This window comes from Ailuropoda melanoleuca, chromosome 16 (genome assembly GCF_002007445.2).
Source record: "Ailuropoda melanoleuca isolate Jingjing chromosome 16, ASM200744v2, whole genome shotgun sequence".
In the NCBI taxonomy this organism is placed as follows: domain Eukaryota; kingdom Metazoa; phylum Chordata; class Mammalia; order Carnivora; family Ursidae; genus Ailuropoda; species Ailuropoda melanoleuca.
The window spans coordinates 86,090,647-86,104,747 of record NC_048233.1 but is presented as its reverse complement, the minus strand read 5'-3'; the positions used below and the strand labels follow the sequence as shown (position 1 = coordinate 86,104,747).

Genomic DNA, 14,101 nt, shown 5'->3' with positions numbered 1-14,101 from the left:
GTGGGGGGGGGGACCCGGGGCCTTCCTGGTGCGGGTGCGATGCCTCCCCCGGGCCGCCTGCCCGGGTGTGAGCGCCGTGCGTGCCCCGCAGCTGGACGAACTGGTGGGCGCGTACCCCAACTACAACGAGGAGGAGGAGGAGCGCCGCTACTACCGCCGCAAGCGCCTGGGCGTGCTCAAGAACGTGCTGGCGGCCAGCACGGGCTGCATGCTCACCTACGGCGTCTACCTGGGTAGGCGGCCCCGCGGGCTCGCGCGCTAGAACCCTCGGCTTCCCGCCCCGGCCTCCCTTCCCGGCCCCGGTCCGGGAAGGAGAAACCTTAGGAGCCAGTTGGCCTCACTTCCTCTTNTTAAAAGGGAGATGAGGTCCCATAAACGTGTCCTGCTTAATGCCACTGTGGGCACCACTCCTACGGGGGGGGGGGGGGGGGGGGGTCACTGTGCAGCGTTCCTGGTTCCCAGCCAGAGCCTTCGTGAGCGTGTGGGCAGGACTGGGCGCCCTGGGCAGGTGCGCGGCCTCCCAGATCTGGAGCGCTGCACGTGGGGGGAGGAGGGTCTCTGGATTCACGTGGCTGGCGCTGCCGCTGGCTGTCAGGACGCTTGGCCCAGTTCGGGCAGCCCTCTCTGTCCTCAAGGGCACTGGAAGCGGGGACTCCTTTGGTGACCGGAGCTCCCTTCAAGCTCGTGTGCCAGCCTCCGTTCTGTCGCCGCGAGTTAGGCTGCCCCGTCATGCCCACTCCCCATCCCCAGGCCTCCTGCAGATGCAGCTGATCCTGCACTATGATGAGACCTACCGCGAGGTGAAGTACGGCAACATGGGGCTGCCCGACATCGACAGCAAGATGCTGATGGGCATCAACGTGACGCCCATCGCCGCTTTGCTCTACACACCTGTGCTCATCAGGTGCGGTGCTGCTGTCCCCAGCAGGGCTGGGCCGTCTCTCAGATGCTGTGGGGATGCAAGGGCTGTTGGCCCAGGGTGTTCTTGGGGGCAGGGAGCTGGGGAGAAGCCTTGCCTACCTGGAGGGGTGAGAGAGAAGGGTAGAACCCGGGTTTGGGGAAGGAAGCAGGAGCTTCACCTGAGGGCACATTTGACACAACAGAAATTCACTCCTGTTCCTTCCCTCAGCTTGCCTCGCATGGCATTGCCTTTGTGCCCTCCTCCATGGCTTGGAGCTACAGCATGTGACCTTTGGTCACTTTGGGATCAGGGCTATGGAATCTCTGGAGAGAATCTCATCAGCCAGCAAGGCCCAGGCATCAAGCCTGGCCTGATCAGCTGTCCGTGTCAGTGTCCGTGTTGAGGGACATTTCTCACTGAAAAGGCATGGCTGGGTAGGTGCCCCAGAGGGTTTACCCCGGACCCGAACCTTGGAGGCATCTGGTCCAGCCTCCTGGCTGGGGCAAAACTCCCCTCTACGGGTACCCTCCCCACCAGGAGGTAGGTCTCTGCTCAGATGAGACCCAGAGACTAGCAGACAAGTTAGATGGGTTTTAGTTCCTCTATCTTAAACCAAAAAACAAACAAACAAGAAACAAACACCCATCCAAACCCCAAAACTCCTTTAACATAATTGTACAAACAGCATTAGAATCATAACTGAAATCAGAAAAAAGAAAATCCTTCCTACGCCCGCCAGTAAATCAGCTGTTTGTTGTTCCCCCAGCACGGATGGGTAACCTTTATGTCCTCGTCACCTGAGCGATGTTCACTTTTACTTTCTTTCCTTTCACTGCGCACCTCTTGGCCAGCTCCTCAGTCTTCACACTGAGGACTTTATGAGGGTAGCACCTTCTGCAGAGATGGGGGCACCCAGCCGCGCCTGAGTTGGACATTCAGCCCCCTCTCCTTTCTGCACATTCACTTTGTGCTTGTAGCTCTTCCCTTTTTTTTTTTTTTAAAGATTTTATTTATTTGAGAGACAGAAAGAGCACGAGCACGGGGAGAGGTAAAGGGAGGAGGAAGGGAGAAACAGACTCTCCACTAAGTGCCCAGCGGGACGCCGGGCTCGATCCCAGGACCCTGAGATCATGACCTGAGCCGAAATCAGACGCCTAACCGACTGAGCCACCCAGGGTGCCCCTAGCTCTTTCCTTCTTAAAATTTAAAAAAAAAAAAAAATTGCTATGATAAATGTCTAGCAGTGGCCTTAGTAGAGTAGAGGTTTATGNTGGTGCGGGTGCGATGCCTCCCCCGGGCCGCCTGCCCGGGTGTGAGCGCCGTGCGTGCCCCGCAGCTGGACGAACTGGTGGGCGCGTACCCCAACTACAACGAGGAGGAGGAGGAGCGCCGCTACTACCGCCGCAAGCGCCTGGGCGTGCTCAAGAACGTGCTGGCGGCCAGCACGGGCTGCATGCTCACCTACGGCGTCTACCTGGGTAGGCGGCCCCGCGGGCTCGCGCGCTAGAACCCTCGGCTTCCCGCCCCGGCCTCCCTTCCCGGCCCCGGTCCGGGAAGGAGAAACCTTAGGAGCCAGTTGGCCTCACTTCCTCTTTCACTTCCCCAAATGCCTCCTCGCAGCTGCAGCTGTGGCCCCAGCGCCCGGAGCGGGGGGGGGGGGTCACTGTGCAGCGTTCCTGGTTCCCAGCCAGAGCCTTCGTGAGCGTGTGGGCAGGACTGGGCGCCCTGGGCAGGTGCGCGGCCTCCCAGATCTGGAGCGCTGCACGTGGGGGGAGGAGGGTCTCTGGATTCACGTGGCTGGCGCTGCCGCTGGCTGTCAGGACGCTTGGCCCAGTTCGGGCAGCCCTCTCTGTCCTCAAGGGCACTGGAAGCGGGGACTCCTTTGGTGACCGGAGCTCCCTTCAAGCTCGTGTGCCAGCCTCCGTTCTGTCGCCGCGAGTTAGGCTGCCCCGTCATGCCCACTCCCCATCCCCAGGCCTCCTGCAGATGCAGCTGATCCTGCACTATGATGAGACCTACCGCGAGGTGAAGTACGGCAACATGGGGCTGCCCGACATCGACAGCAAGATGCTGATGGGCATCAACGTGACGCCCATCGCCGCTTTGCTCTACACACCTGTGCTCATCAGGTGCGGTGCTGCTGTCCCCAGCAGGGCTGGGCCGTCTCTCAGATGCTGTGGGGATGCAAGGGCTGTTGGCCCAGGGTGTTCTTGGGGGCAGGGAGCTGGGGAGAAGCCTTGCCTACCTGGAGGGGTGAGAGAGAAGGGTAGAACCCGGGTTTGGGGAAGGAAGCAGGAGCTTCACCTGAGGGCACATTTGACACAACAGAAATTCACTCCTGTTCCTTCCCTCAGCTTGCCTCGCATGGCATTGCCTTTGTGCCCTCCTCCATGGCTTGGAGCTACAGCATGTGACCTTTGGTCACTTTGGGATCAGGGCTATGGAATCTCTGGAGAGAATCTCATCAGCCAGCAAGGCCCAGGCATCAAGCCTGGCCTGATCAGCTGTCCGTGTCAGTGTCCGTGTTGAGGGACATTTCTCACTGAAAAGGCATGGCTGGGTAGGTGCCCCAGAGGGTTTACCCCGGACCCGAACCTTGGAGGCATCTGGTCCAGCCTCCTGGCTGGGGCAAAACTCCCCTCTACGGGTACCCTCCCCACCAGGAGGTAGGTCTCTGCTCAGATGAGACCCAGAGACTAGCAGACAAGTTAGATGGGTTTTAGTTCCTCTATCTTAAACCAAAAAACAAACAAACAAGAAACAAACACCCATCCAAACCCCAAAACTCCTTTAACATAATTGTACAAACAGCATTAGAATCATAACTGAAATCAGAAAAAAGAAAATCCTTCCTACGCCCGCCAGTAAATCAGCTGTTTGTTGTTCCCCCAGCACGGATGGGTAACCTTTATGTCCTCGTCACCTGAGCGATGTTCACTTTTACTTTCTTTCCTTTCACTGCGCACCTCTTGGCCAGCTCCTCAGTCTTCACACTGAGGACTTTATGAGGGTAGCACCTTCTGCAGAGATGGGGGCACCCAGCCGCGCCTGAGTTGGACATTCAGCCCCCTCTCCTTTCTGCACATTCACTTTGTGCTTGTAGCTCTTCCCTTTTTTTTTTTTTTAAAGATTTTATTTATTTGAGAGACAGAAAGAGCACGAGCACGGGGAGAGGTAAAGGGAGGAGGAAGGGAGAAACAGACTCTCCACTAAGTGCCCAGCGGGACGCCGGGCTCGATCCCAGGACCCTGAGATCATGACCTGAGCCGAAATCAGACGCCTAACCGACTGAGCCACCCAGGGTGCCCCTAGCTCTTTCCTTCTTAAAATTTAAAAAAAAAAAAAAATTGCTATGATAAATGTCTAGCAGTGGCCTTAGTAGAGTAGAGGTTTATGAAAGGCTTTATGGCTCTTAAAACATATCACTATTGATAATAACAGCTAACTCCTTTTTTGTTTCCCGTGTGCCGGGCACTTTGTAAATGCGACCTCATTCCCTGCAATCCGAGGCAGGTGCTCTAACAGACACAGAGAAGCTGAGACATTCAGCAGCTTGCCCAAGTCCCACAGGCAGCACCCGGCAGTCTGAAAGTTTGAGTCCCCCACCCCAACCTTGCTCCTTGCCCAAACTACCAGGCTGATTTTCTCAAGGGCTATGCCAGTCTGCATGACCACGGGCCGTGTGCATCATTTTTTAAACCACAGTCTCACCAGCAATGAGTGTTAGTATTTTTACTTTTTGCTCGTTTACTCCATCAAAATGTACAGTACATTTTTTGTGACTTGCCCTCCCCCCAAACAGATCAGAGTGGGCTGCCTGTATTTATTTCATGGCAAAATATGGTTAATGAAAGAACCAGGGCCCTGTAATAGAAGAGAAAGTAAGTCTATCAGAAAATTATGTTCATTTGGCTTTGAGCTTCCTGGAAACCAAGGCGAAGAAAAGAACTAATAAGCACAAATACTCAAAACCCAGAGTTCCTGGTAGTGGTTGTTGGCCTGACGAACCTTCACACCCTGAAGGAGTCCTTATCCTGCCACTGCTCGATCACCTTTATTTCTTTTTCTTTTTTGGGGGGATACTTTTTTTAAAAAAAAGATTTTATTTATTTCTCAGCGAGAGAGAGAGAGAGCACAAGCAGGGCGAGCGGCAGACAGAGGGAGAAGCAGTCTCCCCCCTGAGCAAGGAGCCTGATGCAGGACTCGATTTCAGGACCCTGGGTTCATGACCTGAGCCAAAGGCAGCTGCTTCACCGACTGAGCCACCCAGGCATCCCGGGCAACCACCTTTAAACACAGTGCGACATTTTCTCAGAGTCAGCAATGCTGTTGTCCTAGGAGCCAATGGGGAAGAAACTTCCCAGATGACCACAGTGGGACTGCGAGAGCAGTGGGCAGGGAGGAAGCGATACTGGCCCTGCCACTGACCCATCCCCGGTCCTCGTTTCCTTGCCCAGGTTTGGGTTATGTTCCTGGGCACCCTGAAGGCACAGCACATGAGACTGGACGGAGAAGGGGGATTGGCCAGTCAGCCCAGAACACAAAGGAGGGCTGGATGTGCCCATAGACCATGGACTCGTTACTCCTCCCTCCCTCTTCTCCCTCCGTCCTTTCAGTGGCCACGAGAGGCTTGTGGTTCGGGCTCTGTGCCCACATGAAGCTGTGAAAACTGAGGTGTGTGGACACAGGGCTCCCCTGCGACCACCAGCAAGTCCATATCTCTGCTCCTGCATCTTAGAGCCCCCGACTCCAAGGCCAGGCATTGCTCACCACCTCACGCCGCGTCCCGAGCTGGGCCCTGGGGCCGTGGCACCCTGTCGTGGCCACAGGAGTCTGGGTAGGCCCGTGGTGCCAGCATCTTCCCACTGCCCACAGGTTTTTTGGCACAAAGTGGATGATGTTCCTGGCTGTGGGCATCTATGCCCTCTTCGTTTCCACCAACTACTGGGAGCGCTACTACACACTTGTGCCCTCCGCTGTGGCCCTGGGCATGGCCATCGTGCCTCTTTGGGCCTCCATGGGCAACTACATCACCAGGTGAGCCTGGTGGGCGTCAGGGCGGGAGGCTGGAGACCTGGCTGAGTCTCTGCTGCATTGCCAACCTTAGCCGGGGGAACTTGGGCAGTGCTTTCTGCCTTTCGGGCCTCAGTTTCCCCGTCCGTGAGACATAGCCCATAGCCCTGGGTGCAGGAAGCAGAGACATCTGGTAGAGGTCGGACTGGGGTAAGCTTTCTCTCCTTTGTGGTCCAGGATGGCCCAGAAGTACTACGAATACTCCCACTATAAGGAGCGGGATGAGCAGGGCCCCCAGCAGCGCCCTCCACGGGGTTCCCATGCGCCGTATCTCCTGGTCTTCCAAGCGATCTTCTATAGCTTCTTCCATGTGAGTACCACCTATGGGGCCATTGGGAGAGGGTATTCCAGGCCCAGAACCCATACATTGGAGCCCATCCCACAGTCTTTTCATCCCTCTAGTCCCACTGCCCTTTCTTGAGCCCAACCTCTGCTTACTTACCTCTAGCGACTGAGACCTCATCCCCTCCCTGTGCAGGAGAAAGTCCTTCTGCACTGGGCATTCCTTCCTGCCATGAGGCTGCCCCCAGAGGTGGGAGGGCCCCTGTTCTGCCAAGGCTGTGCCCAGACCCCTTCCAGATCATGCCTGTGCCCCCTTCCTCGTTCTGAGCCCGGCCCAAGCTGCCCTCCTGCCCACAGCTAAGCTTCGCCTGTGCCCAGCTGCCCATGATCTACTTCCTGAACCACTACCTGTATGACCTGAACCACACACTCTTCAGCGTGCAGAGCTGCGGTTAGTCCTCATGGGGTGGGGTTCCCTGCTCCCCTCCCCCGTTGAGTCATCCAGTGGACACTGGGCTCTTGAGAGTGCCCAGAGAGGGCTGAGAGCCTAGTGGGCAAGGCATAGGGCCCTGTAGGAGTATGCAGTTAGGACATCAGACCCAGCCTCGTGGGGACAGGGTGCATCAGGGAAGGCTGCCTGGAAGAGATGCCATCTGGGCTGAGGCTTCTGGGGCATATCTCTCAGGGCCACGCATACCCTCAGAGCTCAGTCACTGCAGGGAGAATGTATGGGGTTTGGGGATGGACTGGCACCCCCCCATTTGGCCTCCAGGCACTAGAGCAGCAAGGGCGGGGGAGGCACTTCTCTCTTTGCTGCTCGTCCAGCCCCAGTGGCCCTCACCTCCCCAAACTGCTCCGCAAATGAACCCTGCCTTTTGGAGCACTGCCCTCACCCATCACCTCTAACCCTCGCCTCCACCCGCCAGCCCTGCTGCATTTCTTTGTGGTTGAGTTTACAGTATGCTCTGCTCCCGGTCCCCCGCCCGCCTCTCTCCAGGTACTAACAGCCAGGGTATCCTTATTGGCTTCAACAAGACCGTTCTGCGGACGTTACCACGGAGTGGAAACCTCATTGTGGTGGAGAGTGTGCTCATGGCGGTGGCCTTCCTGGCCATGCTGCTGGTGCGGCCCGGGATGGGGTGGGGCGGAGTCAATGAAGTCTGGGGACCGAGGCAGGTAGAAAGGGGTGCGATCTGGGCTCATTGGTGGCAGCCTGGGCTAGGTTATGGCTTGGAGTCCTGGTCTGAGCTGGGAGCCAGGGCTGAGTCCTTGGGGAGGGGGCCTGAACCTAGAAGCCAGGCTAGGGGCTCGGGACTGAACCTGGAGTTGGAATCCCAGAGGCCAAGGGGAAGGGAACCAAGCCTGGGCCGGGGCGTAGCTGGAGACAGGGTCTGAGAGGACGGGGCTGGGGGTGGAACGGAGAAGCAAAACTAAGGTGTTGGGGGCGTGGCCTGGGTGTGGCCTCCTCCTGGAGGCGGAGCTGGGAATCCAGGCCGAGATCCCTGAGTGCGTCTGGGGGCGGGGCCCGGGGCTGGGAGGCGGGGCCCAGGGCTGTGGTTATGTCTGGGCGGGACCAGGGCCCAGGGGGCCCAGCCGCCCTGCCCCCTGCGCCCTGCCCCCTGCCTCCCCCGCCCAAGCCCACCGGCTCAGCTTGCGGGTCCGCAGGTGCTGGGCCTGTGCGGCGCCGCCTACCGGCCGACTGAGGAGATCGACCTGCGCAGCGTGGGCTGGGGCAACATCTTCCAGCTGCCCTTCAAGCACGTGCGCGACTTCCGCCTGCGGCACCTGGTGCCCTTCTTCATCTACAGCGGCTTCGAGGTGCTCTTTGCCTGCACTGGTCTCGCCCTGGTAAGCGCAGGCTGCATAGCTTTCCCAGATAAAATACAAGACTTCCGGTGAAATTTGTAGTTCGGATAAAAGATGAATAAGTTTTGAGTGTGGCCCAGATACTCCCTCCCTCTTTCTTCTCTTCCCTGGCTTCCCCCATTCCCCCTCTGTCTTAGGCAAATTATTTTAAGCTCTCTGGGCCTCAGTTTCCTTACCTGTGAAGTGATTCCAGCAGGGATGCTTACTCCCAGAGGCGTTACACGGTTGAGCTGGCATAACGCCCATAAAGCGTGGTTCCATGCGGGGTGCAGCCTTGTTGTCTGGAGACACTCTCCTAGCCTTTTCTCCTCTCTGTGCCTTCAGAACCTTCCCTTGAACCTTGGAGGGAGTTAGCCCTCAGGTGGCCCAGAGAGGACAGGGTATGGCCTAAAGCCCTCGCGTGCGGACGGCCAGAGCCTGGGCCAGCTGACCTCTAACACTCACCCTTGTCCCCCCGGCAGGGCTATGGTGTGTGCTCGGTAGGGCTGGAACGCCTGGCCTACCTCCTCGTGGCTTACAGCCTGGGCGCCTCAGCCTCCTCGGTCCTAGGCCTGCTGGGGCTGTGGCTGCCGCGCCCGGTGCCCCTGGTGGCTGGGGCCGGGCTGCACCTGCTGCTTACCCTCGGCCTCTTCTTCTGGGCCCCCACACCTCGGGGCCTGCGACACATGTGGGTCCTCTGTGTAGCAGCTGTCCTCTGGGGTGTGGGCAGCGGCCTCAATAAGACCGGGCTCAGCAGTGAGTATAGCTGTGGGCACTGGGATGACAGGGGACCCTGTGGCTACCTCAGGTGGTTGGGGAGAAGCACAGACATCCCAGGGACAGACATGGGACCCCATGAGTACCCTGGGGGTCTGTTACAGTGGAGGTAGGTGGGGATCCCTGTGGACACTCCAGGAGTGGAAGGACTGCAGGGACAGATGGGGGGGGCTGTGGACACACCGGGGGCAGGTATGGGAGTTGCATGCCATGGACATCCTGTGGACACCCCGGGGTAAGCTTGGGGCCCTGTGGACACTGAGGGGTTAGTGTGAGGTCTTGTGGCTCCATGGAGTAGGTTTGGCGCTCTGTGGGCACCCCTGAGGGACAGCAGGAAAAACACATTGAGGGTACTTTGCTTTCATACCAGAGGACAGGGCCCACCTTGGCATAGTTTTCATGACACTGGGAGCAGATTGCCAGCCAGTCTGTGCTCTGGGGAGCATGGGAAGCGGCAGGTGGCCCTGCCCACACTCCAGGGTTCAGGAGCAGTTAGGGCCACACTCCTGGGAGCAGGCATGAAGCCCCAACCCCAGTCTGCAGAGCGGCAGGGTGCACGCCCTGAGTTTGGGCTGCTGGGGTAGGGGCATTGGGAAGTGGAGCCAGCCCTGTTTGCAGAAAAGAAAGGGTGGGTCAGAGTTCGGCGGCCCACAGGTGGGCATATGCCAGTGACACACAGCCGGTCTATGGGCTCCCACATCAGCGTCTGTTCTGATGGGCCAGTGCTGTCAACAGTTTTGAACGTCACCCCTGGAGGTGTGGTGTGGTGGAGGGCACGCCTGCTGTGGACAGGTCAGGGGCTGGCTCAGGAGACCCTTGCACTTCCCCCCCCCCATCAGAGAGTCAGCCATCTGTACTTGTCATCAGGCACGGAGCCCCACACTCTGGGCCACACTCTCTTGGCCGCTGCTCGAGGCAGCCAGCTCTGGGTAGCATCCAGCCGGGGTAGCTCGTGTCCACGACAAGTCTGGACTTGGGCCTGGACCTGGCATCCCCTTCTGCCTGCCCAGCTCTGCTTTTTCCCCCCTCCTTGTGAACCCTGGGGGCCCTGTGTCCCTTCCCAGCAGCCCCAACGGATACAGTCACACTGCAAGGCCTTAGGGCAGGGATGTTAATGTCCTTAGTGATGGTGATGGTGCAATTTGCCAGGTGCTGTGCGACCTTTCTCGCATTAAAACCTCAGAACACAACATATAATACATGTCATCTCATTTTACAGGCAGGAAAACTGGCCATGGAGTTAACTTACCTGAGTCATTCCTAGAGCCAACATTTGAATCCTCATCTCCGTGCTAATTCTCTGCACTTTACAGGCCTGAAAGAAAAACCTGCATCTCCTGACTCCCTGTCCACTCTTTCTTCCCACTCCAGGGAGGATTTTTTTTTTTAAAGATTTTATTTATTTATTCGACAGAGAGAGAGGGAACACAAGCAGGGGGAGTGGGAGAAGAAGCAGGCTCATAGCGGAGGAGCCTGATGTGGGGCTCGATCCCATAACGCCGGGATCACGCCCTGAGCCGAAGGCAGACGCTCAACCGCTGTGCCACCCAGGCGCCCCACCAGGGAGGATTCCTTGAGAAATAGTACAAACCTCCCAACTTCAGGTCTGATTTGCAGCAAGTTTGTTGCTGTAAGCAGTTTGCCCTCCCTGAGCCCAGGGTGAGGAGAGACAAGCCCCCGAAGGCCTGGCATTATGCACCCGCGGTCCCAGAGAGAACAGGAGATGACTGCACATAGAGCTTTCTACTTTTGTGGCCACACATGTGCTCTAGAGTGAGGCCCAGCTGTACCCCCCTTTCCTGTTCCTGCCTCTGCTCAGCTCCCCAGATGGCCTAATAAGCTGGGCGTCCACCAGGGGGCAGGCGAGGACCTGTTCACAAAGGCTTTCTAGGAGCTCCAAGGCCAAGGGAGGAGACCCGCCCAACGCTGGGCCTAGGGCGGGGCCCAGGTGGGAGATCAGCCACTGCGGGCTCCCGATGATGACACTGTCCTGCCCACCTGCAGCGCTCTTGGGGATCCTGTATGAGGACAAAGAAAGGCAAGACTTCATCTTCACCATCTACCACTGGTGGCAGGCGGTGGCCATCTTCGTTGTGTACCTGGGCTCCAGCCTGCCCATGAAGGTGAGCCTGAGCGTGGTGGGAGGAGGGTGGTGTCAGCTCGGAGCTGGATGCGGAGCGTCATTCTGGCCTGCAGGGGGCGGGCTTCCTCATTCTCTGCTCCCACCTACCGGTGGGTCCGTTCAGCAGGTCTCGCCAACGTTTGAAAAAGTGAAATAGAATAGAAGAGAGCCGAATATGGTGCTTCTATGTGTGTGTACTGTTATGATGGGGAATTGTATTTGGCTGTGGGTTATGGTCAAAATCCTCGGAGAGGCATTTCTTACGGTGCCTGCGCGTGAGGGACACAGTGGTCTTGGCCCCGTGAAGGACACAGCTGGGCTTTGAGCCTTGTCCGCGGGAGGGTGCGGAGGAAGCTGAGGTGTCGCGACAGAGGAGGAGCCGCGCCAGGAGATGCAGGACGCGAGTGGGCCTGTCCCACGAGGGGTGGCCCGGAAAGGCGAGGGCTCGGTGGCCCGCGGGTCCCCTGCATTCCTGTCTGTGCGCGCAGGCCAAGCTGGCGGTGCTGCTGCTGACGCTGGTGGGGGCCGCCGCCTCGTACCTGTGGATGGAGCGAAAGCTGCAGCGGGGCGCGGTCCCGCGCCAGCCCCGCATCCCGCGGCCACAACACAAGGTGCGCGGCTACCGCTACCTGGAGGAGGACAACTCGGACGAGAGCGACGCGGAGGGCGAGCACGGCGGCGGCTGCCCGGGGGACGGCGTGGAGGAGGAGGCGCCGCCCGCGGGGCCCCGGCCGGGCCCGGAACCAGTCGGCCTCTCCCGCCGGCCCTGCCCCTACGAACAGGCCCTGGGAGGCGACGGGCCTGAGGAGCAGTGAGGGGTCCAGCCTACTCGCCGGCCTCGGTTTACCGCATCTCAGGTCGGGGGCCCCTGTGACTGCGCCACCTTCAGGAAGGACCTCCTCCCCGGACCGCAGGTTCAGGAACGTCCCGGAGCCCCGGGCCATGTGCCACGTGGGACCGGCCCACAGCCGCCCTGCGCGGTGAGGAGCTTTAAGACCCCTGGGCCAGGCCTAGGGTTGGAGAGGCAGCACAGCCGATTCCCCACGCTCTCCCCCGCGGCCCCTCCCCAGGTCCGAGAAGGGACGGGGTCCTCCTGCCGCGGCCGGTCCCCCAGTCCCGCCCCGGCGCTGCTCCCGGCCACGGGCCTCGGCAGGGTGTGTCGCGCGCCTCGCGCATCCTATCCCCGCCGTCCGTAAGAGGCACGACTTTTTATAGAAAATGAGAAATAAAGAGGTTTTGTATTGTCTCGACTGGGAAGTGTCAGGCTGTGGGAGTAAGGAGAGCGCCCCGGATGTGTGCCCGCTGGGCCGCTGATGTCGGACCCCTGGACCCCCAATGAGGGGGAGGGTCGCCCCGCCCATCGGGCTGTCCTTCCTCCTGGAAGCCCCGCCCCTCCCACCCCTGCTTGTTTTCGCCAGTCCTACCCCGTCCCCCCGGAACGGGGAAGCGCCTGGGTTGGCCTGCGGGGGCCAGAGCGGAGGGTGTGAGGAGTCTACCCGTCCGGCATTTCTTTTGGCCAAGGAGCGCTGTGGAGAATTACTGAGGCACCAGGGGCGCCAGGAGCCGAGAATGTTGGGCACCCCCTGGGGTAGCGCAGGGCTGGCGCAGAGAAGGCTCTCAACTGACGTCAGCCATTGTATACCTATAGTGAGTCCCTCACTGGCCCCTGGGGTACCCCTTGCCCAGAGGACCGGCTGCATTCTTTCTGGGCCCAGTACTAGTGAAGGTGAAATCTATGGCCTGTGACTCCTGAGAAGGGAGCTCCCCGCCCCCGCCCCTGGCTCTTCTGAAAACCACCATAAGCCAGTTACCAGGTTGTCTTTGGCAGATTCTGGGGTCCTGCGGTCATGGAGGACAGGGAAGCCAACGGCTATAGCCAGGGTCGCAGGTCGCGTCCCCCAGCCTCCCTACCAGGTGGCCTGCAGGCTCAGGCAGGGGAAGAACCCAAAGCTTCCTGCCTTACACTCAGACTTTCACTGTCAGAAAGGGTGGAGTCATGTGACCTGTGGGGGGGGCCCTCCCCCCCCCGCACTGCCCGTCCATCAGCATCTGTGTGGAAAGGAAAGTTCTCTGGCAGCCGATGTGACCACATCCTCCTGGCAGGATTCCTGCTAAACTCCTTTCAGAGCTGGGCAATCAGACACTTGGATAATAAGCCTCTGAATGCAGGACTGGGTGCTGTTCAGAGGAGTGTGGACCCCTGGGTGTGCCAGGCAAGGTGGAGACAGGGCAGGAATGTCTACAGTTTGTCACAGTCCAGAGTCATTTCCAACATCCATCTGGATACTAGACAGACTCTGATGTTGAACAGATGGGAAAGTGGCCCAGGAACGTGGAGCAGCCACTTGGGAGGGGAGCGTGGTTTCTGATGACGCTCCTCGTGGCAGGTGAGCTCCCCATTAGAACACTTCACACCCCCCTTGCTGCTCCTGGCACGTAGGCAAGACCCACAGCGGACCCATGACAGGCAACACACACGTGAACGTGTCAGACAGCGAGTGTCAGGCAGCCCATGAAGGCTACACGCAGACACACTTTACGGGCACTGCCTGTGTGGTTCACACACGTAACAGGCCACACCCCTGACCAGCCACACACAGTGCAGGACGGGCTGCCCCCGGCAGTAAACCCCGCAGGCTGGCCCTTTTGGGGCTGGGCTTATGGAGCCGTGACATGTGAACGCCCAGCCCCATGGCAGCTCCAGGTCTGGTTGTAAGATATGACATTGGTATCATGTCCCCTTGTCTCTGTTGCCTCCGGATAAAGTGGCTGGGCACAGTTTCTGGACCCCTGAATGGAAGGAAGATCAGACCCTGTGTCGGGGCCATCATTGCTCTGACCCTGACCACCGTCATTGCACCAAAAGTGGCTCTGTGATTTTGTCATTCAGCACCAAGAAGATTTCTATTTTTTATTTTTTATTTTTTATGTTTAAAAAAGATTGATTTATTTGAGAGAAAGAGTGTGTGTGTGCGCGCGTGCGCACACAAGTCGGGGAAGGGGCAGAGGGAGAGGGAGAGAAAATCCGCAAACAGACTCCCTGCTGAGTGCAAAGCCGGCACGGGGCTCGAACCCACGACCCTGAGATCATGCCCTGAGCT

At 58.9% G+C, this 14,101-nt stretch overlaps 1 protein-coding gene across 2 annotated transcripts in view; it reads left to right on the top strand.

Annotated features, from left to right (window-relative positions):
- The window catches only part of UNC93B1 (unc-93 homolog B1, TLR signaling regulator), a 12,602-nt gene extending 352 nt beyond the window's left edge, over positions 1-12,250 (top strand). The window contains exons 2-11 of one of the 2 annotated variants that reach the window (XM_034644874.1): positions 92-233; positions 751-904; positions 5,777-5,938; positions 6,152-6,284; positions 6,614-6,707; positions 7,254-7,378; positions 7,922-8,104; positions 8,584-8,857; positions 10,883-11,001; positions 11,489-12,250. In XM_034644874.1, the coding sequence (XP_034500765.1) occupies positions 92-233; positions 751-904; positions 5,777-5,938; positions 6,152-6,284; positions 6,614-6,707; positions 7,254-7,378; positions 7,922-8,104; positions 8,584-8,857; positions 10,883-11,001; positions 11,489-11,815 (1,713 nt within the window). In that variant the 3' untranslated portion in view covers positions 11,816-12,250. The remainder of the gene's footprint in view (positions 1-91; positions 234-750; positions 905-5,776; positions 5,939-6,151; positions 6,285-6,613; positions 6,708-7,253; positions 7,379-7,921; positions 8,105-8,583; positions 8,858-10,882; positions 11,002-11,488) is intronic. The other variant, XM_034644875.1, reaches the window with a different exon arrangement.
- The last annotated feature ends 1,851 nt before the right edge of the window (positions 12,251-14,101 follow it).